Below are 27,720 nucleotides of genomic sequence, written 5' to 3'. Positions count from 1 at the left end.
ATTACCTTTAAGCTCCATTGGTTCCTCTGTGGTGTTTATCATGCAGTTATTAATGAGACAGCAATGACCTCCAGCAGTGGTGAGAAGTGTATATTTCTTTTATTTAAAACCATTTCAGACAGAAACGTTAAGGACTACTTTGCTATACAAATTGGATTCCTCCCCATAAGTTCACACAAAAATTGCACAATATCATCAGTATGATCAAACTCCCGCTTAGAGGTGGCAGACGATACAGCAGACGCTCTTACAGATTCCGTTAAGGTGGTCCAGTTGGATGCATATTTTTTATTAGCGATTCAGGACTCCTTACCAAAAGTGAAGATATTAACAGCAATATAAAAGAAGCATGAATCCAATAGAAATAAATATTTCAAGTCATTGTAAATTAAATATACGTCAATCAATCACTAAGAAAATATCTTTGCCAGAATTACAAACGAGCAAAATAAAACAGTTTTTTTAAGTGTTCATAAAAGGTCATACCAAACTTAGCTAGACAAACCCAAAGCCATGGAAGCCCTCTACAATTTTAGTACAAAAGCCATAAATGTTGTTTATAGTGGCTTATAAGTGAAACACCCCATAAACGCTATCAAAGATATAATTGTGATCCATGACACTGCAGCTGTAGCCTTTAGGGAAAAAAAAAACAAAAACCTTTGCAAACAAAAAAGTAGTAAAAAAGAAAGTCAAGGTAAAAAATAACCCATCTCTCGGGACGTGTGCAGGAGGAGGGGAAGGATGGTAAATTTAGATGATGACATCTTAGTGGGTTTACGCTGCGTTTTCATAACGTAGTGTGAATGTGCTTGTTTGCAGTGTGTTTTCATGTCACTCTTTGCCTGTCAGTTGGGGGAAAACTGCCACTATAGGCAATTCCAAGTTTAAATTAAGCCTTGGGCACTGCTTCTGGCTTCAGCTGCATCGTACGCGTGTCCATACAAAACGTTTGTTCGTTACAAATGAATGAATTATTGCCAATCAGTCGCAACAGCACATAACAGAAAAGCACACAACAGTCACACTGTGCTCACGAGGCTTAAAGCAATATTACACTTTTTAGAGAATATTCCGACTCTGAACACGTACTTTGATACGTTATCTATCCGTGTTTGGTGCAAAAAGTGATTTTTAGAGACATAATAAACCCACGTGACTCATTACTCTTGTACCATCATCTTCGTTTGAAATGACTAGAAACCGGAGCTGGGTAAATTATGCATGTGTTACAGTGCAAATATTCGATTTAAGTGACACGTGACGTTCGGAGCGTCCCCATATGAGACAGCAGGTTTTCACACTGGAAAAGATAAGGGATGTAGTGTTCTTATTCAGGCAGGGAAACAGGTTGGTGAATTGGAGGGTACATATACAGTAAAACTGACTGGGTTCCAGAAAAAAAAGAGTCAGTTACATAGGCAAGAACATTAGCAGGAACAGCCCCCTTCACTGACAGGCTGCTCTGGTGGCTTCTCCAGCTTTATGTCGATCACTGAGGGGGCAACGAGTTAAGGAGCATCAAAGACATTGCATTCATTTACAAATACAAATACTATCCTGAATGACATACACATGAGGAACACAATGTGGGGCAATGTGTGTATAACCATTTTGCCAAAGGACACACTGACACGTGAACATAGAAATGTCTCCGTTATAATGAAAAGATAACGGTCAACTATTGTTTTAGTCCTAAGGGCATGGTTATCTAGCGGAGTTCACTGGTCAAACAAACAGAAATGCTTTTTTAAAAAGCCTAAAAAATATCAAATCAGTCAAGCCACTACTGGCTGGTGTCGAGTGAAAACACTAGGCTGCAGAGCACAGCAGTACAGGCTACGATGCTGGCTGTTTTCATTCTGTAGAAGCAGCTGTTGTTGTTGGATAAGAGGAAGACTTCTTCCTCAGAATTTAGCTTTAATACTTTTATGTTATTGCTTAAAAATGATACATTTCCTTTTCAATAAGTATCATTTTATTTTATTCTCTGGGAATATCTGAGATTACTTTTGGGAAGATGCCGACTGGGCGTGTGAGTTTGTCAGCTCTGACCGAAAACAGCTGGAGTTTCACCATTTTACCTCGAGCTAGAAAGTAAAGTTTCTGAGCATTAGTGGAAGCTTTTTCAGTTTTACTTTCCATTAAACTTTTCTTCCTCACGTCTTCTAATTCTGCTGAGAACTCAACATTTTGCTCCGATCTGTGAAGGAAACACTTCAAAACCTTTCAGAGCGACCACCTCTCAAGCTCATTTCATATATCATAAATGTTTGATGAAGAGCTCCTTTAGGACTGCTGTACATGCACTAAAGTAGTCTTTAAGTTGGACTGGGGTTAAACGGGAACAGTTAGATGTCCCGGTGCTACATGAGATTTTCTCCTTCAGCAGGCAAAATGTTTGACACGACATAAGTAACAGGACTCAAACATGTACACAAAGGATACTGTCCTCTCTGCTCTTGTCCTGTGTGGTATCCATGCCAGGGAGGGCGGCTGCCACGCGACGGAAAAGCTGGAGGGAAAGAGAAACGGATGCACTCCATCAGGAAGAGAATTAGAACAAGACAAAAAATAAAAAATAAAAAAATGACAAAAAGAAGCCAAGCTAGCATGGTCTGTGCAGTCCCGTCATATACGATTGTGCATAGGTCCACTTAAAGCTCTCGCAGTGAAAGATGCTGCTCAGAGCTTTTTTAAGATAAAGCAGCTTGTATCGGAGTGTCTGCAGTGACATATTTCTGTGCATTGCAAGTGGCTTGAAAAGATGATGTGGTGACACTTTACTGATTTCTTCCACTGAAAGCCAGGGAGATTTTCAGTAACTGATGGAAACTAATGAGATTTTAGAAAAAAAAGTGCTCTTCATAAGATGATGCTGAACATGCGCGTCCCCAACAGACTGCACCAAACGGAACGAGACTCGATAACATGCAGATTTCCCAGCAAAATAAACAGTTTCTGTGATAATCAGAAGCCCCTTTCACACTGCGACCCGCTATCTTAGCGTGTCCAAATTGCACCTTCGACCCGCGTCGAGCAATGTGAACGCTTGGCGTGTCAGGGTGACCCGTGTCGCCTGAAGCCGAGTTCAGGGGGAGTTGCCTAGTGGCAGAGCGTCACACGAAACACATAAAATGCTGGGCGTGTACAATGACGTAGGCACAAGCCATGCGTCGGAGGTAGGGTGAAATACACCTGTCTGCATCAAATTTTTCAAACAAACGATGGCGGGACACCTTGAGAACTCATTTTTGCAATGCAGTTCATGGAGATGTTACTTTACGGTGCGTCTTGCTGCGTGGGAAACCGCGCTCTCCCATCTTTCTCGCCAGCCCTTCCAGCAGAGGTCCATCCTTCACCGTCCCCGAAATGTGGCGGAAAATAACGTCCTCTGTTCGGGGGCTGAGGAGCTCGCGGACCTCCTTGTCTCACCAGTTGGCCATATTAAAAAATGTCTCGAACTTGATGTAGGCTAAAACAGAGTAAAACTTGTCCTCACCTGTCGCTGTTGTTCTGAATCAGCTGTCCATTCTGTCTTTTAAACTCCTCACGTCACGCCCACGCCCGACCCGCGTCGATTGTGTTCACATCAAACCCGGCTCGGCAAAAAGACTAGGGTCCGACGCGGGTCGAAAGGCGAGTCGAGTTGACGCGGCAGCCCGGGTCGGCAGTGTGAACACAACAGCGGACACGCTAAATTCGCGAATTAAACGCGGGTTATTCGGCAGTGTGAAAGGGGCTACTGATTCATTTGCAAACTCTGATCCATCCACAGGGCTTTGAGATCAAAAGTTGAAAAATCCAAATAATACTTGAATGGAAGAGAGTTTGACGAAAAAAAAAAATAATCGAAAAAAATCCATGCACCTCATTCGAAGCCGATGTTCAAAGCCCTTCTTGTGAAATAGAAGCCAATCAGAAGAGAGCATGAGTGCTATGAACACACGAAGGTGCACGCCCTCTACCTGTTTCACATTGTAGCCTGTCTTTGCACTCGTTTCAATAAACAGAACATTCATCTCTTTCGCTCTCTGTTCTCCTTCCTCTGTAGTTATCTGTCTGTGAGGAGCCACGAGTCACAGCCGCACAACACAAGAACACCCGCAGGGACACGGACATACCGCCACACACAATAACACACACACAAGAGGAAGAAACAACAAAAAACAGACTGGTTATGCTGAAGCGCATTAATAAGCCGTGCCCTTTCCTGCTGTTACTGCCACCACTGCACGAGACCAAAAGCCTCCCACAGGACTTTCAAGCTGTTCAGTATAGAAGCCGAATTCAAAAACAAGAGAAACGTTTTGGGAAATACACATTTGTTTTCTTGCAGACAGCTACCTCAAATAAACCTCATCTCTTTGGTAAACTGTGGGCTGGAGCTGCTGGGTTTGCTCAAAGGCAAAGAGTGGAAGGAGGAAGCTTCATGAAAAGCACCTTTAAAACATTTCCGAGTTTTTTGTTCGGCAACAAAAATCAAAGGTTTAAAAATACCTTTTTTTTGTCTAACCTCTGGTTTTAGTGGGAGACTTTTGGAGGGGGAGCCTTGGTGGCAGCATCTGCAGCAGGACTACAGAGCACGACTCACACACACACTCTTACCTGCTTTACATTGTAGCCCGCTTTTGCACTAGTCTCAATAAACATTACATTTAGTTCTTTGGCTTTCCTCTCGCCCTCTTCAATAGATACTTGCCTGTGGTAGATAAGGTGGTTAAAAGATGCACAGCAAGAGAAAAACGCATTTAACAGGTGGACAATATGTATCACATCATGTGACACTTTCATTTCAAACATGCAGAGAAAAATTCATTGGCATGCTCTTCTTGGAGAGCCATTTTACACACGAGTTACCTTTTATCTGCAAGGTCTGTCTTGTTTCCCACTAACATGATAATGACATCACCTCCTCTCTCTGTTCTGACGTCGTCGATCCATTTTGTGGTTTGCTGGAAAGAGTTGACATCTAAAAGAAAGAGGAGGAGGATACAGGAAGCAGAGCCTCAATCAGCTACAGTTACATTTCGACCGTGTCATTTAACTCCTTGCAATGGTTTACATGCACGTGCCTGGAAACAAGCACTTAACTGGAGTATGTGTGATGCTGCGACGCTGTGTGATCAACTTTCTGTGTGGGAGATCACCTTTGGGTAAATATAGCCAAATTCACTGAACAGTTGTCGTCCTTAAGTGACGTGAACGGTGACGCTGTCAGACGTGGTTACAAAAATCGGGATTTTATCGTCAATTTCTGACACTTTCAGCCACCTGACAGAAAAAACAACTAAAATAATAATAATAATGATGTGAATGAGAGCAGCTTTACTGAGAATTCGGCAGAATTAACTTACACTTCATATCTTCTAGTACTTTATCTGGGGGTGTTCGACTGGTTTTTAAAGCTTTATTTCCTTTATTTTTTGGCTGAAATAACATGTTTAAATTCCTTTCAACTTCATTTTCTTTTCAAGTGTCACGTAAACTCCCTAAATATTTAGAAGTGGAAAAGTCTTATCTGAGAAAACAGAGAACTCAAAAACTCAGTTTTTGCTTAAGTTTTTGTTTTTCCATCAATTTATTCTTCATCAAATCCAAAAGCAGATGTGGCATAACCTACTTGTGATGTCATACACGACGACGGCGGCGGCCGAGTCTCTGATGTAACTTGGGATGAGGCTGCGAAATCGCTCCTGCCCCGCCGTGTCCCACAACTGCAACCTGATCTGTGGGTCAGGAACAGGATGGGACGAACAAAATAAGAGGAGAAAGGAATGGAAAATAAAAGAAGAAAAAGCAAATAGACAAAATGAGCTACGTTAACGTGGCAAAAAACAAACTGAAAGCAAACAAACAAATTAAGAATGATGGGCCAAAGACAGCTTGAGAACAGACAGAACGTAGTGCATGCGGGTAGTGAATACACATCAAAGAGAGATCAAGCTGTCTCAGAAATAAATAGTCACCCTTCACTTGTCTTCAACCCTCCTCTCTTGATCAAGTAAGGTGTTTGATTTAAAAAATGTAATGAGCAATAGATGGAGGGGTAGGAAGGAGAAGAAGAAAACTCAAGTTCAGGGAGAGAGCAAACATTAGGGTGAAGCTTCCTGATCACACTAACAGGGCAATATAATGCTGTGGGTTTGTTGGAAAGAACATGACACACTACTGTGAAATATATCAAATGTGTCAGAATCTCCACAATCTGGACTACAACCAGCAACAAAGAGGGTTGATTTTCCAGGAGTGATTTAAACAAACTTACTGTTCTGTCTTCGAGGTACATGGTTTTTGACAGGAAATCTATTCCTATTGTGGCCTGAAAAAAGATGAGAATTAGTGAAACGTTCACGGCCGTATAATATAGGCATTATGGATCAGTACATTCACATGCACAGCTGCTTTTAATTGGACTGCTCTGCCTTGACCCAGTATACATGCATGGGGGAGGGATCGATCTACCAACTGGTTAAGATATTCGAGAATTCTGCTGCGTCTAACTATCATGGTACACGTAAGTTTAGCTGAAGTCACTGCACAGATGTTGTCTTTAAATTAACTGGGTGGGGATTTTGTCAGATGATACTGAGGACGTACAGAGCGGCCCGGTCAGTTTGAGTATACACACGACTCCTAACCGCACTATCTGTGTGTGTTAGTCTGGATTTGAGAAGCTCGATTTCATACAGTTTCGGTCAAGCTAACATGGTTGCATGTGTTCTAAAAGTCTCGTTTTAGTCAGACTAGCGCCATGTAAACGTACTGATTTATGATTTGAACAGAAAAAGCCGACTCACTTGGTAAGTATTGTCAAAGCTGTCGTACATGAACCTGGTGATCAATGAAGTCTTTCCCACTGAAACACAAACAGAAATGAAAAACTCATCAGTTCATGTTCAAACTGACCAAATAGTGAAGCTTTCCTGACAAGAGAAACAGTTCAACCAACTTTCTTCAACTATTAGAGAATTCCAAAAGACTGAAAATTTCTCATGTCATCCGATTGATTGTTGTGTTTGACCAAAAGTCCAAAGCTACATTTACACTGCAAGTCTTGATGCCCAGATCTGATTTTTTGCCTAAATCCGATTTTTTTTAACGTGTGGTTACACGTACTTTAATAATGTGACTCATATCTGATTAACGCGATTACACTTGCCTATCACCTGAAACATCGCGCATGCCTACTTAAGTGTTTACCAAACTCTACTACTGACGTTGACATAGGTGTGATGCTAGTGTTGCGGTACATTAGCCTGGCTGACGCGTCCACAATCTCGATGAGATGGTGGTCTGGGAACTAGGTGTGCATTTTCTCGTATTTGAGGAGTGGTTTACGAATGCCTAGAGCCGTTTATTGGGCGCTACGAATGTCTATCAAATGACGTCAGGTTCTTCCCATGCTGCTTTGCGCGCGATTCATAGCCAATTGTATCACTTATACCAGATGACGACAGAAATTCGACGAGGAAGAAGAAAAAAATGGAAAATAAAAGTAAACTTGCGCTCTAAGCTACTTAAATTGACAACAAAGTAGGCCTATATGCTATATTCTACATGAATTTTTATGTTGTAGAGTTGTGAATTTATTTTGATAATGGAGAAATTGAGCAGCCTTGCTTTGTTGTCTACAGTAGTAGATCAACCCTCATCTTACTTTGAAGCTCCCAGCTCCCAGAAGTGACGTCGACGCAGCTTTAGCAGCAGAAAAGCTATCAGGCTTGTGTTGATGATAATAATAAACTCCTGGACTATGTACAAACTTCCAAATGCATCGTTTTGTGAGTACAGACCATATTTGTACTACTGTAGAAGTTTGGTGTCATGACATGTGATTCTAGTGTGGTAATTTTGGAGATACTGCCAGGGTCCGTTAGCGCTTGTACTAAGCTATTCGGGATAACTCAGTAACTCAGCTGATGTTCAGCCAATATCGGAAAAACTTCGGGTGGGCTACTTGGCTGGAAATCACGGTTCAAATGACCCCAGGGTGAATCTACTCCGAAATACTTTCTAAGGCTGCATCGAACGGTAACGTTGTGTCCGTTGTCATGTTGGATTAACACTCTACAAGCTTCGGTGTAGCGCATAGACGTCGTCATCGTCTTGCTGCCCCCCCCGTTCTGCGATTGGTTCCCAAACTCTGGCAAAAATAAGGGCGGTGGTTTCCAGGCTGACTTTGCAGTGAGAATGAAATCGAGCGCAAAGCAGCATGGGAATTCCCAGGCTAGCGGTACATGAGAAGTTCGCCCAACATTGGCAGAATTTTAAGGCAGAGAAGGAGGAAAAGGGCTATTATTGCATCCTGTGCACACGCTGCAATTACTGCCTCCTCAGCTGTTCAGAGGAGTGTCTGGGTGCGAGACCGATCCCAGATCCTTGCATAATTAATGACGTGTGGAACGCAATGTGTAAGAATATCCGATCTGCCTGTTTACACGGCGGTCGCATTGTCACATATCCGATTCGTATCTGATAAATTTCCACATATGAAGGAGGCCTGTATCCGATCTCAAAATATCCGAATGCATGCGTCCTTGTCCTATTTACATGGTCAAAAAACATATCCGATCTGTGTCACATGAGAGCAAAAAAAAATCGGAATTGGGTAACATTTAACTGACAGTGTAAATGTAGCCCAAAAGCCAAACATATCTAATCTATGACATGGATCAGTATCCTTGCATAGTAACCCTCTTTAATGAGATTTTGGGATTGAGACTTGTTTTATTTTATTCAAATAAATGTGGCATTCTCATGTTATTAATATAACCAGCCTATCATTGGCTTCCTTTGATATAATGTGTGTGTAGCTGGGGCCACCAGGCGTAGATGTAGCCACACTGTTAGGGCTCCAGCAGCATGAAGTACGCTCGCTCGCAGCTTCTTTTAAATAAAATAAAAAGCCAACAAGTGACAGGATGAACTCTTTTTTTTTAACGAGTCATGCAAGTCCTAACACGCTTGTCCAGTAAATGCCATGTTGCAGAACACCTTTAAATAGTTTAGGACAATTGGAGGGTTTAGAAAAGAAACTAAGACATGTTTTGTGTGTCTTGGAGCATTCTGGCCTGGACTGACTCAATACGACTATGTTTGGTACCTGTTTATTATGAAAGGCCACTATTACCACTCTATTCCTCTGGAATGGATCATACAATTCATTTGGCACAATACTGTGCAGTTGATCTGCGTACTGGGACAGAGCTCCCACTCAAAGAGTGTTTCTGCTGAGCTCAAGTTACATTTTCAGTTACAATGTGCATCCAGAGATGGCGACATGGCGAAAGCCAACACAGCTGTTAACAAGGCAACAAGGAACCACAGCTGATTACATACCATCTTTGTCTGCTTTAACCCGATGAGTCACATTAGAGGATACAAGAATGCTCTATTTCCCTTTCTAATGATGTCTGTCTGCCGTGTCAGTCAGTAAACCCTATTAAATGAGTCAGTTTCATCCAGTTATTGTCTCACAGGTTAATGAGGACGATCATGCAGACATAATCATATCAAATGGCTCTGTGATTGTTAGGAAAGGATTTATTTTCCTTGCATAGACAATAAACCTGTGGCTTTTCTAATTTTAGTTAGATCCACGCTTACTTTGAACAAATACCCTTTAAAAAAAAAAAAAAAAAAAAAGAGTTGTATCATATAGTATCCAAAGATCCTATTGGGACAGAAAAGCTTGGACCAGCTAAAATCAATTCTACATTTAACTACAAAAAACTGCGATGGCAAACAGCTGTAGGAAGATTGGGAAATGTTGAATGCACAGCAACAGACAGCACAACAAACCCCACACAACCACAGTTGAAAGCAGGCATATGATTGAAAAATATGGGTATTTTTCTGATGAGTTCCCCTCCCCCTACGTCTTCCAGTCAAAGTGCAGCTTGGCTGAAAAGAGGGATAATACGATGGGAGACTGTAGGAATGCAGGTTTGGGGAATTGGGAGTGCTCCAGGGGTTGAAAAACTGATCTATGTAATCACCGAAATTGCCTGTATTTTTCCAAACACATACATACATAAATAAATAAATAAATACGGGTTTTACTATAAAGCTGGCTTAGCTGTTGCCTCGAGTTATAAAAGTAAAGACAAAATACAAACGGTACAGAAAGTAGCTGCTGTTGTACTTAGTATAATAACTACTTTGTCACGCCACGTCACTGACACACATCCATAACTTTTTATTAACTTCCACTGTCTCTGTGTACGACATGATACCAAGATAGCAAACAGGTGATCAAAACAATTTCCACATAGATGAGTCATCTGGATAAGAGTTCATAGAGCCAGCGTGGACACACTGACGGTATCAACAGTGTCGCAATGCTACTATGTGCCAAGTGTAACGATATGCAGCTAATGTTGGCTAGCTAAGTGGTTGACGTTAATCACCAGCCCAATCCATCAAACTCAAGTGTCAGCTACATGTTCAACTGAGTATAATTAAAAATCAAGCCGTGGCGTTTGCGTCAGACTTACCACTCTGTTCCCCGAGAAAGACCAACTTAAATTTTCTTAAAGGGTTTCCGAAGTCTCCGGCCGCAGACATGACTGAATCAAACAAACTCTGACGATATTCTTAAGGAGCTTCCCAGCTAGCCAGCTAATGCTAGCAAACCAGCCGTTGTTAGTTAAAAAAAAAAGTTCTGGGATCCGTAGCGTTTTACTGGTTTGTTAACCCTTTTAATCGACCTTCTGGTGAGGTTTGGTGCTCTACAGCCACTCTTTTAAGCTTCAAGACACTTTTGGATAACTCAGTAACTACTACTGCCAAGTTAGCATTACTCTAGACGTTCTGACATGTCTACCAGCGAGCCGCCCTGGGCCATTTCTTCTTCATGCTCAAAGTTAGGCCGGTTTGGGATGCCAGCAGTAATGTTATGCTGCCCTCTGGCGGTAAAGTAAAAAGACGGTGAGAAACGTCAGTATTCCTCTGGCACAGAAACTCACAGATGAATTTAACATGAATACGCACGGGTTGAATGTTAAATGACTTATATTTAATTAGCCGGGCACTTTATGTTCAAACAGCGGGCTAAAGACTCAATCATTATAACGATTTTGTGAGAGAAAGATGTTGTATTTGTGGATATCCACAAGAGGGCGTACTAACACCATAACCATGATTTCACATATTTAGCAACTTTTATGATAATCTAATCACGAGTTGCTCTGAGGAGCCGGGTCTTGCACCGATGCCAAAATTGCATGTACATATTTGTAACTATTATTTCTTAAACTAGTATTGATATAAGATAACCACAATAAATATCTCTTATATTTAATGAATTTGTCAGAGAAACATGAACACTGTCAACATTGCACCTTGATTCACGTTGTTTATTAATTTATTTGTTTGTTTATTTATATATTCATTCATTCATACTTCGCAAGGCAACTTTTTTTTTTAAATTGAGTATGAATTGCTTGGATTGGATCTTTGAAGTTCCATATGAATAAAACTGAACTTAACTGAATACTTGAGTAGACTATCCCTTATCCTTGTATATTACTTTCATCCATCTTTCTATCTATGCATTTTCTATACCCACTTAATCCAATTAAGGGTCCCGGGGGGGCTGGAGTCTATCCCAGCTGTCATCAGGCGAAAGGCAGAGCACACCCTGGATGGGTTGCCAGTCCATCACGAGGCCAATACAGGGAAAAACAAGACAAACGACAATGCATGCTCACACTCATTCAAATTTTCTTTGTGATGATTCAAACATTGGTATACTATCAGACAGAGTTAAATTTAGTTGCACACTCTTTTAGCAATCTCTGTTGCTAATTAAAGACTGGCACCTCTTTCTTGCAAAGGACAGGCTATTTTGAGACATCGCTGCTTCGTGCACGTGTTGTCCTGTTAACTTTACCGATGCCAGCTTTTGTCAACTGGCATTAATTATTTCTGTGAACGAAATAAAATCATGACAGTATGTGGGGGTGAAGGTGGAATTTCTTAGGCCTTCTATGTTAAAAACTTCTTCAAATCGTCATCAAGTTGTGATGTTTACAGGATCCACTAGTAGCAAACACTGCCACATGGAGCAGTGAAAGCTGTATAAACATCATGTATGTTTGGATGTGCACAATAGACCTGCTCTCCCTTTCAGGAGCACTGTGCCTTGGGACCTCACATTAAAACCGAGAGAGCATCTTTCAAGCCCTTTTGAATGTCGGAGTAGTGTGAAACCAGAGAAAAGGGAAAGGTAAGAAAGACTAAATAAAGCTAACATGCTACACTTTATCATAGGAAATTTAGATCATCCCAGATTTATCAAAGGGAGGTCCTGAGAAGTTCAGACCTTCTCCTGAGATGTCGTTTGCCCCAAAACAGTAAACACAACACACGTATGTGCTACATTTTCTGCCCTGTGGAGTTTGGATTTAGGAACTGCTTCAGATTCCTTGATCAATCACACTGAAAATGCCAACCGGGACAGGAGCTCTGGACTTTAAACAGCTTTAAATCAGCACACTGCCCTCAAAAACTCTCCTGAAACTTTGATGGGTGCTGAGTAGAATCAGAAATAGGGATGACAAGTCACATATTGTCAGACATTTTATTACAGCTGGACATGGGGTTTGTAGTCTAAGATTTATGGGTATTGCGTTAGTTGGGTGCGTGGGGTTGGGCGGAGGTGGGAAATAGGAAGAGGTGACTGTCAATCACCTGGGAGACTGTGGTCTGATGTTGAACAGAATCACACCACCTCTGGTGGGTCAGAAGCGCTGAGAAAAGCAGAGGGATGAAGGGTTCGTTCTTGTTTCCGTGCTGAATAAAGCTGTTATAAAATGTATCTGTAAGTGCTGATGCTTTCATTTATCGTACTGAGGTATGGACTTTAACTGGGCCATTGCAACACCTCAATAGGTTTCTTTTGAAGCCATTCTATTGTAGATCCGCTGATGAACTTTCATCAGATGACCTCACATTTAACTCTATTTAACTCTAATCTGTGACTGCAAGGTATCCAGGTCCTATGGGGCACCACCTCCTAAATATTCTCCAGTGGCAGCTGTTTACGCAGGCAGATACAGCCAATAATTACATTATATACACCGTATACGTATGTGACCTCTAATGGTCGTGATAGTAACTACATGTTAAGGATGAAAATGTAACACCAGATTATTTTCTATTATGTGCTGATACTTAAGACTTTAGAAACCCTTTTTTTTGTCATATCACAGTATGAATGAAAATACATATATTACAGCTCATGACCAAAACATATCACACTTATTTGAATTAAGTAAATTTCTAAATTAATTGTATCAGAACATAACAACAAAAAAGTTCCATACATTTATGCACTGTTTCATAAAGGCATAAATTGGAAAGAGAAAATATCAGCATATCAATTCAATCATCATTTGATTTTGTGCCAGTTTCAGCTGATAAAATCTGCCTCAGTTTATGAAGGGAGTCGTCAACGTGGGGATGAGAGCTTGCCTTGCCAAAGGCGTCATCTGTTCCATAATTAGAATATTTTGTGTGACACATCTCATGTTTTCTATATTGGTTTCACTATTTCTGCTTCTTCAATAAAACAGAAATAATCTACTGTGACACATTTATGAATAAGCTTGGTTGTGCCCTTTCTACTTGCATTCATTTTAATACCAAAGTGGGATTCATACTGTTTTTCATTAATTATCATCTCTGATTTACATATTTTGTCAAGTGTTCCTGCTGTTTGAATAATTTCACTTTTATATAACTCTTAGCAGCATCACATTGATCGTCCCTCCAAGATATTTACATTGTTCCAGGGCAAATATCGGCTATGTTCACATATGCATTTTTTACGAGATGAAACATAACCTCAAACTATAAAAGGATTTCATGATTTAAATATTTTGTCCCAATAGACTGTACAGCATACACTGTATGCATGCCAAACCTTCCATTGGTGTTTCTAGTAATAATTGTGCACTCTAGTTCTTCCCTGTATTAGGACCTGAACATTTCTACTCATATGAATTACATTTCTGTTCTAACTAATGTAAGTATGGTCTCTGAGTACAGTATATGTGGGTCTGCTGGCTGTTCTGGGTCACTGAGGAGAAGACACACACCTGCGCCCCTCTCTCATTCATGCCATCCAGCTCTTACCAAAGCACCAACTGGATGATGCCAGTGCTTCAGCTGCTCTGTTTGCGAGCCTTGCTCTACAGCCAATGCACTCCACTGGCCTGCCTCCCCTCTCTGCCTTAGCCCTCCTACACCATATGTCCTTGGTAGGGGAAAGACCCCCCCCAAGTCCCCCAGCAGAAGATGCTGAACCAACAAAATCTCTTTTGCTCACTGTCGCCCCCAGCTAGTCTTGCTCTTTATCTGTATTGCACATATATGTACAGCAGGAGGGATTTTGCATGTGTTGCACTCACCATAAATGTTGTGATGTATGTTTGAGGTAAATGTGTGCACCTTATCGCTCTTTGCCTATTTGTTTTTTTTAAGGTGTATCAGGTTTTCCAGAGCATCTCAAGGGCATGTGATTTTGCAGCAAATGAGCTGTCAGCTAGAAAATCACCTTATCCAGAATCAAAGAAGCAGAACTAACAGGAGATGCAACCCACATGGTCTAAAGTTGTCACCTCAAGCCATGGCTTCATTCTAGTGTGCTGGTCTCATGTCTTACCACTGCACCCTTTACTTCTGCAAAACTAGACTTTAATTCTTATCATGACTCACATCTTGGAAGAAACTCTGTTGTCCTTTATTTTCCAACATATCTACTGCTTTCTTGGCTCAAAGATGAAGATATACACATGTTTTTGTCTGGTGGATGTGAGTATGTTAATTAAGGGCCATACATCTGCCTGTATCTGTGGGTGTAATGGAGGGAGACCATCACATTTCCCCACCACCTTAACATAAATCTAATGAATGCAGCTTTCAATGTCACAGCAAAGTACAGTACAGTGCTCATTTCTCTTGAGAGGGTGAGAGCGTTAGGGCTTTAATGGAGGATGAGCGGGGTACAGAGAGATAGGATGAGGGAGGGAAATATAGAAAGGTCAGGGTAAAATAGGTGCATCCCCAGTACAGTAAGATGGAGAAGGGAAGGAGATAAATGGGGGGTGCAGTGTTGCAGAGCCACAATTCCCTTGTAATCCTCCTCCTGGAAGCATGCGCTTGATGATGTGTGACAGAGATTGAGGAAAAAAGAGGAAGAGAGCATTTGAAGTGCATAGGAAACACAGACTGTACTGAAACAAAGGATTGCAGAGAAGACAGGGCAGGAGGCAGAGTTTGATCTTTTTTGTGTGCAACATCAGGCGGAGATTCAAACAGCAGTATGGTGAGGAAGGCATTCTTCCAAGCATAAGTGAAGCAGCGATCAGGGTAGCAATCCAAGCACATTTACCAGAGGAGGAACGGAAGGAGGGAGGGAGGGAGAGAAGAAGGGAGAGGGATGAGAGGGAGCAGATCTATGAGAGGAGGAGGGGGGGTGTTGCATGCTTGCAGAGTGTGACAGAAACAGAGCGAAGAAGAGGCACAGAGACAGAGAGGAAAGCACACAGCAGACACGGGGACCGAACACTGAGACAGAGGTAGTTGGAAGGACTGAGATCAGCACAGAAACGTGAGCAAAAGAGAGGAAAAAGGAAGTGAGGGAAGGTGGAAGGAGAACGGGAGGGGAGGTAGATGGGGGATCCAAGATGATGGTGCCAAGAAATAGGTTACACAGGACAGCTTTTCATCCCCGCTCCACTCTGGGCATTGGACTGTGCTGAAATTAACCGGGGGGACGACACAGGACAGCAGGTCTGCAGCGAACTGCTTTGGTTCAGCCCCACTGGATGCAGCAAGGCAGCTGATTTATTACTGAGGGGCTGGGTGGCAGCATGTTTGCGCGCACTGCTCTGAGTGTGTGTGTGTATGCAGGTTTTTATGGGTCTGTGTAGCGCTCAGAGCAGCAGAAGCGACCATTCCTCCAGTCATGAAATGACATTCAGCATGCAAGAGCTCTGTGTGCTGGTGTGCATCTGCAGTCCTCAGTAGGAAGTAGAGAGTGGGATTCAGAGCTGTCATCGCGAGTGTGTGTGTGTGCATGTGTTTATAGTGCTGTTCGCTGAGGTGACCCAAGGAGGATCAGCTGTATGTGGAGTGTGTGTGTGTTTAGGCTATAGCAGCAAGGGTGCAGCAAAGGCAAAGATACACAATGCAAGGACAAGCGCTGAGCAGCACTGATGGCAGGGAGTGCAGTTGAAGTACAAGGAGTGCCCCTGGGGGTAGGGTGGAGGACGAAGGAAGACAGAAGAGGAAGGGGAGAAGATAGCTAGGGGACGGAAAGACACAAGTGGAAAAGAGAGGTCGATCATGGCTGTCATACAGTGAGCTACAGCATATGCTGTAGCGCAGAGCAGAGTGGTGCGGCAGGGGGAGGACAAGCATCACTGCACAGGGGAGGGGGAGAGACTGAGGGAGAGAGGAGGGGAGGCAATCAACTCAGGACCTCTCCTTCACCAGAGAGGGAAGCACAACGGGACAGACCCAGCAGAAGACACTCACTCCCGTTCACAAAGACGCACTGATGGGTTGCCAGTTCAGCGTGTAGAGGTCAAAAGGGAGCTGGTGTGGGACGAGGGTTTGGTGTCCCTCTGTTGTTCCACAACAGTGCAGGCTGGTCCTGCGAGGCAGAGGAAGGAGTTCTCTGGCAGGAGAAGGGTCGGCTCCCCAAGTCCCATTTCTTCTGACCGCTTTGCCACCTTTCCATCACCATGGGAGAATGGACCATTTTGGAGAGGCTGCTGGAGGCAGCTGTCCAGCAGCACTCTACCATGATCGGAAGGTAAGACACTGACCAATTTGCCGTGTGAAGGTTTAAGTATCTCGTTTTGTGTGTGGTTTTGTTCTGAGGTGTGTGTTTTTGTGTACAGTACATGTTTTGTGTAGCACTTTAAATGGCATCCCTACAGAGACCCCTCCTCCTCAAGGCTTGTCCCAGTGCTCTCCTCTGTTCTACAATCCCCCACAGTCTTCCCTGGTTTCCCTGTTCTTTCCTCCCTGCTCTCCTCACTCTTATCCAGGACACCCATCACTAGTTAAGGGATAAACTAATTGCTCATCACCAATAGCAGGCTTTACTAGGCATTATGGTTAATGCACAGAAGTTCATGTGTTAATACTACCTAATAGCCCTGCTATTGATATATTATGCTTGGCCACAGACCAATAGGACAGAAGGAGGAAAGGGGAGCAGGAGTGATAGGAGAGCAGAGGTGCAGAAGAAGAAAGGATGGTGAGCAAGCAGGTGTGGAAGATAGATTCAAAGGGAGAAATAAATGACTCTGACCATGCGAGAGAATCAAAAATAAAAAAGTTAATTCAATTTGCTTTTATCGGCAGACACTAACCTGCATCATAGTAGATGTGTGCCAGATCTCTCCTATCGACTGGGAGAATTGTTTGTGGAGGAGAGTTGAACAGATGAGCTCTTTGATTAGCTGTGGAGACATACTATAAAATCTGTGTGAAATATGTGCTTCACATCATCTCTGTGTGATTAATGAGATACAAAAATTTAACTTTCAACCTACTAAACACAATCTAAATGTCATATGTGATGCTCATTTGAAAAGTCAGCATTTTAGTTTGAAAAACCTGGATGTCTAGACTTGTTATATGAAAACTGCTTTCATGAAAAATAAAATCAAACCTTGAAAACAGTATATGTGGTTGCTCTTCCCTGCTAATCATCCCAAATTACAGGTAGTCTGATAACCTTCAATCTAATCCAGATGTTCTTTTTGAGAGCGTGTATTCATTGTGGGTTAAAGGAGGGAAAACTGTCTCATGCAACCATTCACGCCACCGTGCAGTGTGCACAGAACCATACTCAGTGACATTGTAGTTGCATTGTCAGAGCGACAGAGATGATGTGAGTCACGTTATACCTTCCAAGAGGTGACATGGGATCTAAAACCATTTATGATGGAGATTTTCCTTCCAACCAACACTAAACCAAGTCATTTCAGACAGTTCTTCCTCGGTTAACCAGCATTAACCAGTGAAATCACCTGGTCTAGTTCCAGATGGAATGGAAACCTACACACTGACTTGATTTAAAGGTGCATTAAGCAATAATTTTGTATCATTTAATCATATGACTCCATCCCACCTATGAATATTGTTGCCAGTACTGAGAATCAACATCCCACTTTGAAGCTCTACACCGCTTTCAGCCAGTTTCGACTCACTGTTTTGGTTCTCCGAGTGACAGAACCAAACAATATTGGCTGATTTATGAAAGTGGGCAGCTTCTGCCGGAACAGAGGCTAAGACAAGCTAACTGTACGATAACTGCCCAGCGTGAAATCACAACAAGCCGGAGGAACTGGTGAAGGAAGTTGAGGCAGATCTCTTTCTCATTTGCTTCAAGAGCAAACAAGGGCTAAAACGCCAGTGAATATTGGAATTACATTCAACAGGTGGCCAGAAAAAGGAGACCAAAGGGATTCCCGTGTTGCTCTGTTTCTGCTGGATATGTGAGTAGGCAACTGTTTGCTAACATGTCAGCCATAACAACCTAATAAGCTAGATGCTAACTGTTGTGAACTTGTTTCGGAGTCTTTCCGCCCCCTAGTGGTCAAAAATTACTTAATGCAGCTTTAAAATCCAGTCCTGGCAGCTGAATCAGTAAAACCCTGTGAGAACAGGGTACAAACTTTGCTGTAAAAAAATTAATCTCTGGATGATTCAAGCCACCTACAGTTTTTCAGAGGCACAGAAGCAACTCTCAATTTGTCTGCTACCTCTTTCATAGTCGTACTGAATACTCTTTAGGATGTAATGGTTTCTTGTTATATGCTTAATTTGAGCAATTTGTTGATCATGCACTTCACTGTCTGAACATTATAAAGGGTTTACGAATACATAAAATGTGTTAAACAAAATGAGCATTGCCTGTCTGGATCAATTTATAATAATTTTTTTTGAGTCTGGTAGATTAATGAACTATTTACACATTCAATAGTGACATTACTTTTTGATAGTTTTCATAATGAACTAGCGAGAAAACATCCCACTATAGGGCATAGCTTGTACAACATCCACAGCTTTATGCTACTGTGCTGAAAACAGTGAGATACTGTGTAAATGATCCCTATGTGTTTTGGCTTCCCTCAAACTGTGTTTGTCCTACACGGCTCTCCAGTTGACCCTAGAGCATTAGATGTAACATTAGATGCTTTTCAGTGGGGTTTCCTTCTTCCACCCTGTTTGTATAGGGTATGAGTCAAAAAACAGTGTCTTTGGAATCATTTTGGACAGTATTTGTGAGTGTCTTTGGTTGTAGATCCCTTAGCTTGTTTGCAGGATACCCAAAAATGTATTGGAGAATTGTTGAGCAGTTTTTGTACAGAAGGTTTAGGTTAAGCTGTAACAGTTTATTATTAAGTGATGGTCTGGATCGGGGCTTTTTACCTATAGAGAGGCAATTTTAGTTATTGAAAATCAGCAAACTTAGCAATTATATAAAAACCACTGAAGATGACAACTTGATTCCAAATCCTTAGCATGTGTCTGCATGGTCAGGAAATCAATGAAACTTATGGATGTACCAGCAAGTTGGAGAATTGTTCACCACTGGCACAGTTTTGTGCTGTGAAGGTGCCTCCTAAATTGTTAATGAGCAACTCCACACTAAATTTAATATTGAGTCCAAATTATTGCACTGACCTCTATGGGTTGAAAGGTTCGAGTCTATTGCACACCTGACCACGCCCAATAGTCTGGTTGGGCGTGGTCAGGTGTCATCCACTGCACTTGTGAACACAACCAACTGTGATGTAGTGTTGCACTGTGGTGCGTTGTGAAGTCTGGTCACTTCACAGGGTGTGGCCGGAGCATGCAGCCACTGCTCGATGGCATCACAAGTAGGACGTGTAGCCTGTGTGTGTCGTTACTTTTAACAAATTTGCATGTGTGTGCTTGCAGCACAAAGGATGCAGTTCCAAAGTACAGGACAATGATGTCTCCCCATGGCTGAAAAATCTCCCCTGCATCAAACTTTGGAACATGGTTGCATGTCGGTCATCTCACTGAGTGGTCTAGTCCCACTGTCAGATGTCTAGACTGTCTTATTTAGCTACAATTAAGCTGTTTTTTAATTGTAGGTCTTAAGCTAACCTATGCCCAGGCATGGGATAGGTAATTAACCTAGGAATACAGAAGGGTGTTAAAAATAGAAATGGACCATCTCCATGCAGTGGCATAGGTTATCTTAATTATGGTCTTTGAAAGAGACAGACAATTGAGAGTTGCTTCTGTGCCTCTGACTAACAACAGGTGCCTTGCATATGATGACTCATTCAGAGATTGATGTTGTATGTTTTGATTTCCATGTGCTTGTCTTCTAACTGGGCAATGTACGATGTTTGCATGGATAACAGATGACTGTAATCATGATTATACATTGAAATAAATCATTGTCAAGGCTGCATTAACCTCGTGTATAGCTCAAAACAAATTGAGTGTGGTCAACACTTAAGTCACAATGACCCTGGGAGTTAGAGTAGTAAATAAAGGGATAGCTGAGTATCCTGAGCAAGTGCCTCAACTTCTCACACAAGTCTGTCAGATGAGGAAATAACTGAGGTTTTTGGTAGCTTATTATGACAGAATTAGGATTATGTTCAGTATATTTTATGCATATACATGAAATACTAGGTTACAGGCTTATTCAGGCTTTTTCAATTAAGCCTTGCAATGAGGAGGACTCATATGGCATTAGCTCGTAAATCTGCTGTACATTTTGTGGAACTGCCTTAAATTAATGAACTTATTCGTGCTGATGAACTGAAGGCAACAACAGCCTTGATAATGATTGTTGTCGTTTATGTCTCAAAGTTTTCTCAATTTATAAATATGTATATATAGTATGATTTAACTTTTAACAGGAAATGTGTTTTTCCTTTAAATTCACATAAATGTTGACCTTTGTTCGACTAGCACAAAAACATGATATGTGGTAGGATCTGGTGTTACAATATAAAGTCACATCAAAATCCCTCAGTGCCCATTGCATAGAATTCCCCATGCAGAGGGACGGGGGTGGGGGGTGGGGGGGGCGGGGGGAATATTTTTTGCACCCAGTTGTTGTACAAATAGTTTTAAAAATCAAAAATATGACACAAAGGATCTATTCATCTCTATTTTTTTCCATTTCTAAATTTACTGCACAAATACCAACATTTGGACATCCTCACAAGATGAAGTGATGCAAATTAAAGGTTTATTCCAGCAGGAGAAATGATTCCTTGTAAGACTTTGCTGATCTGCCAAAAGGATAACTAAATATGGATGGCATTTGTCTAGCATTTATGACCATCTGCTTTTGTTTACTATAATTTTAACGAGTGATTCTAGCTGATTAGGTATGCTCTACATACTGTGTAAAATGATATAAATAATCCCCTACCTTTTATTACTGAACGTGTTTGAACACATTCCACTTAAAGGAAATAAAACAAAAAACTATTCACATATTAAGTCAGAATGTAACACTTTCTTTGTCTCGTGTGGTGCTAAGATGTTTTGCAAACATCCGAGAACATTAGTATGTCTAAAACAAAAAGAAAAGGTACATCTTACGATGACAGGATCAAGGCTGTTTGGTATGACATCTTGCAGATAGGAGGGAAGGAAGAAAGGAAGGAAGCGTGTTGATGCATCTTCCACTAGACTGCAATGCTGTAGTGAGGGCAGCGCCAAAGACAAACAGAGTGGAAAAAAATAGATGAAAGAGGGCGAGAGTGTTCAACGGATATATAAAACGATGAAGGGTTCCAAATGGATCTGAAGAAGATGTTGTGAGCTGTAGAGACAGAACATGAAAGGCACAGAGAGGGGAAATAAGAGACAGAGGAAGGTGGAAAAGTTTTCTCTCTGCAGAGGTTTGGTGCTGAGAATCTGTGTCAGAGCCGCTTCTGCTGGAGCTGCTGAGGAAACAGCCTTCACACAAACTCAATCTGCATCCCCTGCATGAATGAGGTTAGCTAAAATACAACCCATTTTTTGCTGTTTTTATCTTTATGTTTATCTGAAAGTTATGTCCCTGTAAAAGGGCACATCGTTTGAGCATCTCTACCGACGCAGCCTGAAAGGTTTACAGCAGCCGAATAAGCCGTATCTTCAATAAAAGGCAGAAACTCTCGGCAAATGAGCTCATCATATATTCATACTATAGTCATTTTAAAAAGTTAGATGTTGGTGTTATTCTAAAGGTCAAACCCCTATTTTATTGATCATATATCACTCCTAACTTGAACATACAAATCATAAAATCTTAATAAATGTTATGCCATTAAAAATGCATGTAGCATTGACAGGCCTTTTAACACAGTGGACGAACCTTGCTGGTTTTTAGGCTTAAAAAAAAATCTGCACTTAAACAGACAGTCGAGCAAGATTGGATAAGGGAAAACATTTTAATATCCGAGTTTAATGGCTCTAAACGAAATATACAGATGAAGTCTGCCTCTGCAACTGCAGCCGTTCACTCCTGTGGTTTTCTTGGACATATTCTCTCCACTTCTCCCTAAATAGGTCAGGATATCCACAGGACGGAGGTACCCTACATTAAGAAGGGCACCCTAGTTCTCCCAAAATAATTTGAGAGGTAGGAATGCTCTGCTGAAATTTAGGGCACCGTCCTCTCTACAATTAAGGCAGAAAATGCGTATTTCACGGATCATTCATGGTACTCTCCCTGAATGAAACCTCTTCTGACGGAGAATATTGTGTTGCCAAGCGGAGCAATAGCAGCCATATCTAAGCAATTGACAGGATTAGTAATCCATCAACCGACAGCGAGGAGTGGGATTGTGTTTCAAATTAAACCGTTTCTCTGCACATCCACTGTTGTCATTGGTTTATTTGTGCAGCAATAGCTGAGGTTGAATGCTATTGATTATTCTGTTTGACGGAGCGATTTTTCCAGAAAAGCTGAGCTCAGCTTTCAATCAACACAGGCTATTATTCATTTCAGCAACCCATCAGTGGTGTATCTGTGTGTGTGTACAGGCTCTGTAATGTTGCCCTCTGAGGAGGGGAAATGTTCTGTATTCCAATAACTTGACATACGTGGTGAAAATTCATCATTAGGTTAGGACAGAATTAGTTAATGTGTGCTTACTGTATGTACAGTAAATGCAGTAAACATTGCGCAATACAGTGCATCAATATTTGTAAATTACTGTTATTTACAATCCACCCGAGCTCTTTTTTTTACATGATCTTATTCAACTGAGTGAACTGCAGCTTCAGGATTTAATGGGATCATGTCATCACTAATAGCTTAAAGAAAATCATGATACCTTCTCCCCGTGACCCTGAATCTGATGAGGGGAGTATAGAAAATGGATGGATGATACCTTCTACAGAACAGGCCATCCTTTCAAATTCCGTGAGAACAAAGAATTCATTGGCATGGAAAACACTACATATGGATGGAGAATGAAAGTGTGATTGGTGGGGAAAGGCAGGAGATTTGTGTTCCCTATTCTGATTGTTGCTGACACAGTTGAATATCCACACACATTCACACCTGACGCACACACTGCAGGTTTCTTAGACCAGGAGAGATAACTCGGTAAACAAAGCATGTCCTGACAAATGCCTTCTCTTTAATGATGTATCCAAAATTAAACTCAAATGTTGAAGGAAAGCTAATGGATGTGCCGAATTAATAATATCAAAATTAATTATGATAATGATTTACACACAGTGAGCTATTACGTATTTATAGTGTTTCTGTATTACACAAACTATCCGGTTCATGTGCTTTAATTTTCAGAATAAATTACTAATTAAAATTTACGCTAAAAGAAGAAGAAGAAAAAATCATAATTATACCCGCAATTGAATTAAACAACAAAGTCTCACAATGAAACGTAAAAACTAGTAGTTAAACCTAATATATTGATTCCACTACAAACACAAACTTTCATGTATTTAATCAGCCAACATATAAAAAGGGATCTTTTAGTTCTTTTAATTTCTTAAACCTTACTTCTTCTACAGATTGGTAACATTATTTACTGTTGCATTAAACTATTTTCTTTATAAACCAGGAACTAGTGTGACACAATTGCAGGCTGAAAGTTTAACCTGCAATTAAAGCACAAAGCATTAAGTATGACTTCAGAAACAATGGATCACCTATGGGGGAGCTTTTTTGGGCACGTCCAACCGGGGGGAGGCCCCCGGGGCAGACCCAGAACTGGCTGGAGGGCTTATGCATCCCTTCTGGCCTGCGAACGCTCTGGGATCTCCCGGGATCAGCTGGAGAGTGTTGCTGGGGAGAGGGATGTCTGAATTTCTCTCCTGAACTTATTGCCTCGGATAAGCAGAAGGCAATGGGTGGATTTAATTGAATTGAAATAGGTGAATTACACATAAAATCTATGAATTCTGTGTTTCTTTTCTTTTTCAATGCATTTTAGAAGTATGTCTCATTTAAATGTTCAACACATTGTTTAGGTGAGTGGGTGAGGGGTCACATGCAGATGCTTTGTGAGGAAACGTAGCTTTAATGGCACTGTGTGCTCTTTTCTTAAAAAGCAATTTACATGCATAGATGAAAACAATCAGTGAGTGATATTGAAAGTCAAAAAACAACAGTAGTGGTAACACGCTGGAGTCGATACCGCATCTTCTGCACCACCAACTCCCTAACGTCCAAATGTGAGCTTGTTTGGTGGTCAATAAGACGCATACTTTTCTGTGCTGCTGGTGCATTTGATGAGAAAACCTGAGATTATACTTATGCAAGATTTTGAAGAAAATTTGAAATATCAATGTGAGAAACCCCAACTGAGTTGCAAGTATATCACCTTTTTTCCCCTAACCTGGGTCTCAAAGGGTTGACGTAAAATGTATTTATTTCTATAGCTACCATGAAACAACACAATAAGAACGCACAAGGCAAAGTATATAATGTGCTCTTTTTGAGTTTATCTTCTGAATATTGTAGTTTCACCCATAGTCAAAAAGCAATCAGGCTCACACAACATTTGTCATAAAGTTAATTTGAATTCTCCTTCACATCCGAACTTATTACGTTTTCCACAAAGGACAAGGTAAAGTGTTTGGGAACATCTGAGGTAATTAGTTCATTAGACTGGATATTAAACAGGGTCTCAGATGAAACCAAAGACAAAGGTAAAAGGAGAGGGTAACACAACCCCAACACCTCAAAGCAAGATAAATTTTACTGTTTTCAGGATGCATCGATATGCAGTGAAACACTTTGAAGTCCAGAAACTGACAGTATGTCAATATTGGATTTACAGCCTGCCACCTGCTGGCCAAAAAACAATTAATAGTTCTTGAAAGAAACACAGGTGGGCAGCAGTTTGTTAAGTTTTTATCGTAAGCCTGGGTTTAAAATATATAAAACAGATAAAAAACAATCACACATACTAGAGAACGCTCAAAAGAGTTATAATAAAGTGACCTTTCAGACACGTATTAACATTTATTTATTATTTATCCTCCACAATGACACAATAAAGTACAAAATACAATCTTCCAGGAGAGTCTCACATAAATATGGGAAATAACCACAGCTTCCACAGACCACTTTATGTGCTGTAAGCACTTCATGTGTTAGGCTTGCACATCAGGACTACAGAAAGAAACGTCTCCTACATGGATTCCACTCTTTAGACTCCACATCCTTTCTTTTTCAACTTGTTTCAAGCAACTAAACTTTTATTTAATCTGATTCCTGACATCTTTAACTGTTAATACTTAATTATTGAAAATCTTTTTTTTTTTTTGCAAAGCTTCCTTCAGAGCAAAATCTATCATGGCCATTTTATCATTCATGTCATTCAGGTCAGATTTATTTCTTCATCCTTGAAACTCCCATCGCTCTTCTGCACATGCTGACCAAATGGGGCAAAGCGAAGTCAGCCGAGTGAGGGACCGATCTCACGTGTTTCTGCTTGAGTACACTGAAAACCTGGAAAATATGATCTATTTATTTGAATAATATTTTGATTTATTCAGATCCACACGCTTAAGAATTACACCTAATTTTGAACACTTCAGTGTTTGTCCTCTAAAAGAACAGTGTAGTTGATATGTCCTGCAGCATATGTGCAAACATGCCCCAGTGATCTGTACTGCAGAGCTGACAGGAAGCAGATGTACCAAGCAAAATGCTTGAAAAAAGTACTGAAAACTTGAGTTTAGTTTTCTTGAAATGTTGCTTTCTGAGGAACTTGTTTGTGCTGGCTGAGGTCCACATCACCGGCCTTGACCCAGAAAGTTTCATGTACTAACCTAAATCCAATTACAGACAATACATTAATGATGAAATGTGAGCCAGTGAGTTATAGTCCAAAGATAATATGCATTTTGTGGCAAAAAGAAAATATTCACGCAGACTTTAAGGTAATTTTGTGCTTTCATTATTTTACTCTTATTCTCTTTCATGTTGATCCACATTACAAAATGTCACAGTTGCACAATTAAAGGCCAAAAATTGTACAAAAGCAGCACTTTCTGGGCTCCAAAGTTGTTGCACGCCTAATCCTACCCTTTGAAACTGATAAATGCTCTCTAAGTCTCCAAATTCGTTACATACCTATGTTTTCTTTCTCTTGTGAGATTGAGTTTCCCACCATTACTCCTAATTCTGATCAGTCACAATATAATTTATGGAATATTCTGAAATCCTATTTTGATGCACTCAGCAAAATGTGCCGGTGGAGACCCAAAGAGAAATGCTGATGTGATGCATTTTAAGTTGTTTAACTTTCAAGTTATCTTATATTTACTTGTGCATAATGTGTTTCCCCGCATGGTGAATTGAAATGAAAGGGTCATTTTAGAAGACATAAAGACAAATGAGATGTGGGAAAGCTGCATCTGGTGTGCTCTGCAGTCTCATCATGCGTGGTCAGGCTGTGCAGTGAGATGTTAGAAAAGCTGCGTGTGGATTTTATTCAATCACAGACTCCACCATGCTTGAGTGGTTGTGTCTTTTCCCTGCTATTTATTCTATTGAACAGTATATTCTAAACATAGATGTTGTTGATTTCAGCCAGCCTTAACTTATAATTGGCACAGATACCTGTTGAGTCTGTCAGCTGGCTTTCTCTATTTCCTCCGTTATTCCTGAAAAACAGCTGGAGGCCATTTCCCTCAGAGATGTTGAATGAGCGAGTGACATAATTACATCTCTGCGTGTGTCGGCTCTGTGTTGGAGCACAAAGGAAACTTACAGGATGAAGAGACTTTCTGAGTTTAATCTAAAATCACTACAAATCAGCCTGGTTTCTTAGACATATTTTGTCAAACCAGGGGACACTGAACCACCTCAGCTGAAGTCACACAAGTTTCGCTCATAATAAAGTATTCATTACACTTACTCCTGGTGGCACCCAGGCAGGATTGCTTTCTGTCTGATACGTGGGCAAAGCTTTAAGCTATTTAACCAGTTTGAGAGTGGAACAGGAATGAGGGGCGTTAGAAAAGAAATGTCTGCACTGTGATAATTAAGCTGCCTAATTTCGAGGCCTGGTAAGGTCTTTATTCATTACATGCTGCCATCAGTAATCAGTGGTGCTTATTATTGAGAGCATATGGGCGGGAGGAGTATTTTTACCCAGCCTCTGTCCACAGATAACACTGTGCTTATCCAGTTCTTCTCAGGCCTTTCTTTGACCCTAC

The 27,720-nt window shown here is 41.1% G+C and overlaps 2 protein-coding genes across 3 annotated transcripts in view; one reads left to right on the top strand and one right to left on the bottom strand.

Moving 5' to 3' along the window:
- Nucleotides 1-80: 80 nt before the first annotated feature.
- On the bottom strand, nucleotides 81-10,863 carry LOC142402318 (ras-related protein Rab-6A). Of its 2 annotated transcripts, none has more exons than XM_075487932.1 (8): nucleotides 10,500-10,863; nucleotides 6,801-6,859; nucleotides 6,269-6,322; nucleotides 5,624-5,729; nucleotides 4,861-4,972; nucleotides 3,969-4,062; nucleotides 2,449-2,515; nucleotides 81-1,495 (listed from the first exon to the last, which is right to left on the bottom strand). In XM_075487932.1, exons 1-8 carry the CDS (start codon nucleotides 10,567-10,569, stop codon nucleotides 1,431-1,433), a joined length of 627 nt encoding a protein of 208 aa, XP_075344047.1. In that variant the 5' UTR covers nucleotides 10,570-10,863; the 3' UTR covers nucleotides 81-1,430. The 2 variants fall into 2 exon arrangements, with proteins under 2 accessions (XP_075344047.1, XP_075344046.1); XM_075487931.1 differs by lacking the exon at nucleotides 3,969-4,062 and adding an exon at nucleotides 4,609-4,702 and having other exon boundaries at nucleotides 10,500-10,862.
- A 5,879-nt stretch (nucleotides 10,864-16,742) lies between these two features.
- Nucleotides 16,743-27,720, top strand: part of LOC142401932 (gap junction delta-2 protein-like) — a 33,934-nt gene continuing 22,956 nt past the window's right edge. The window contains exons 1-2 of the mRNA XM_075487383.1: nucleotides 16,743-16,828; nucleotides 18,468-18,524. Coding sequence (XP_075343498.1) covers nucleotides 16,758-16,828; nucleotides 18,468-18,524 — 128 coding nt within the window. The 5' untranslated portion in view covers nucleotides 16,743-16,757. The remainder of the gene's footprint in view (nucleotides 16,829-18,467; nucleotides 18,525-27,720) is intronic.

The sequence above is a fragment of the Odontesthes bonariensis genome, chromosome 16, assembly GCF_027942865.1.
Source record: "Odontesthes bonariensis isolate fOdoBon6 chromosome 16, fOdoBon6.hap1, whole genome shotgun sequence".
NCBI classification, from domain to species: Eukaryota; Metazoa; Chordata; class Actinopteri; order Atheriniformes; family Atherinopsidae; genus Odontesthes; species Odontesthes bonariensis.
This window is presented reverse-complemented; position numbering and strand designations above follow the sequence as displayed.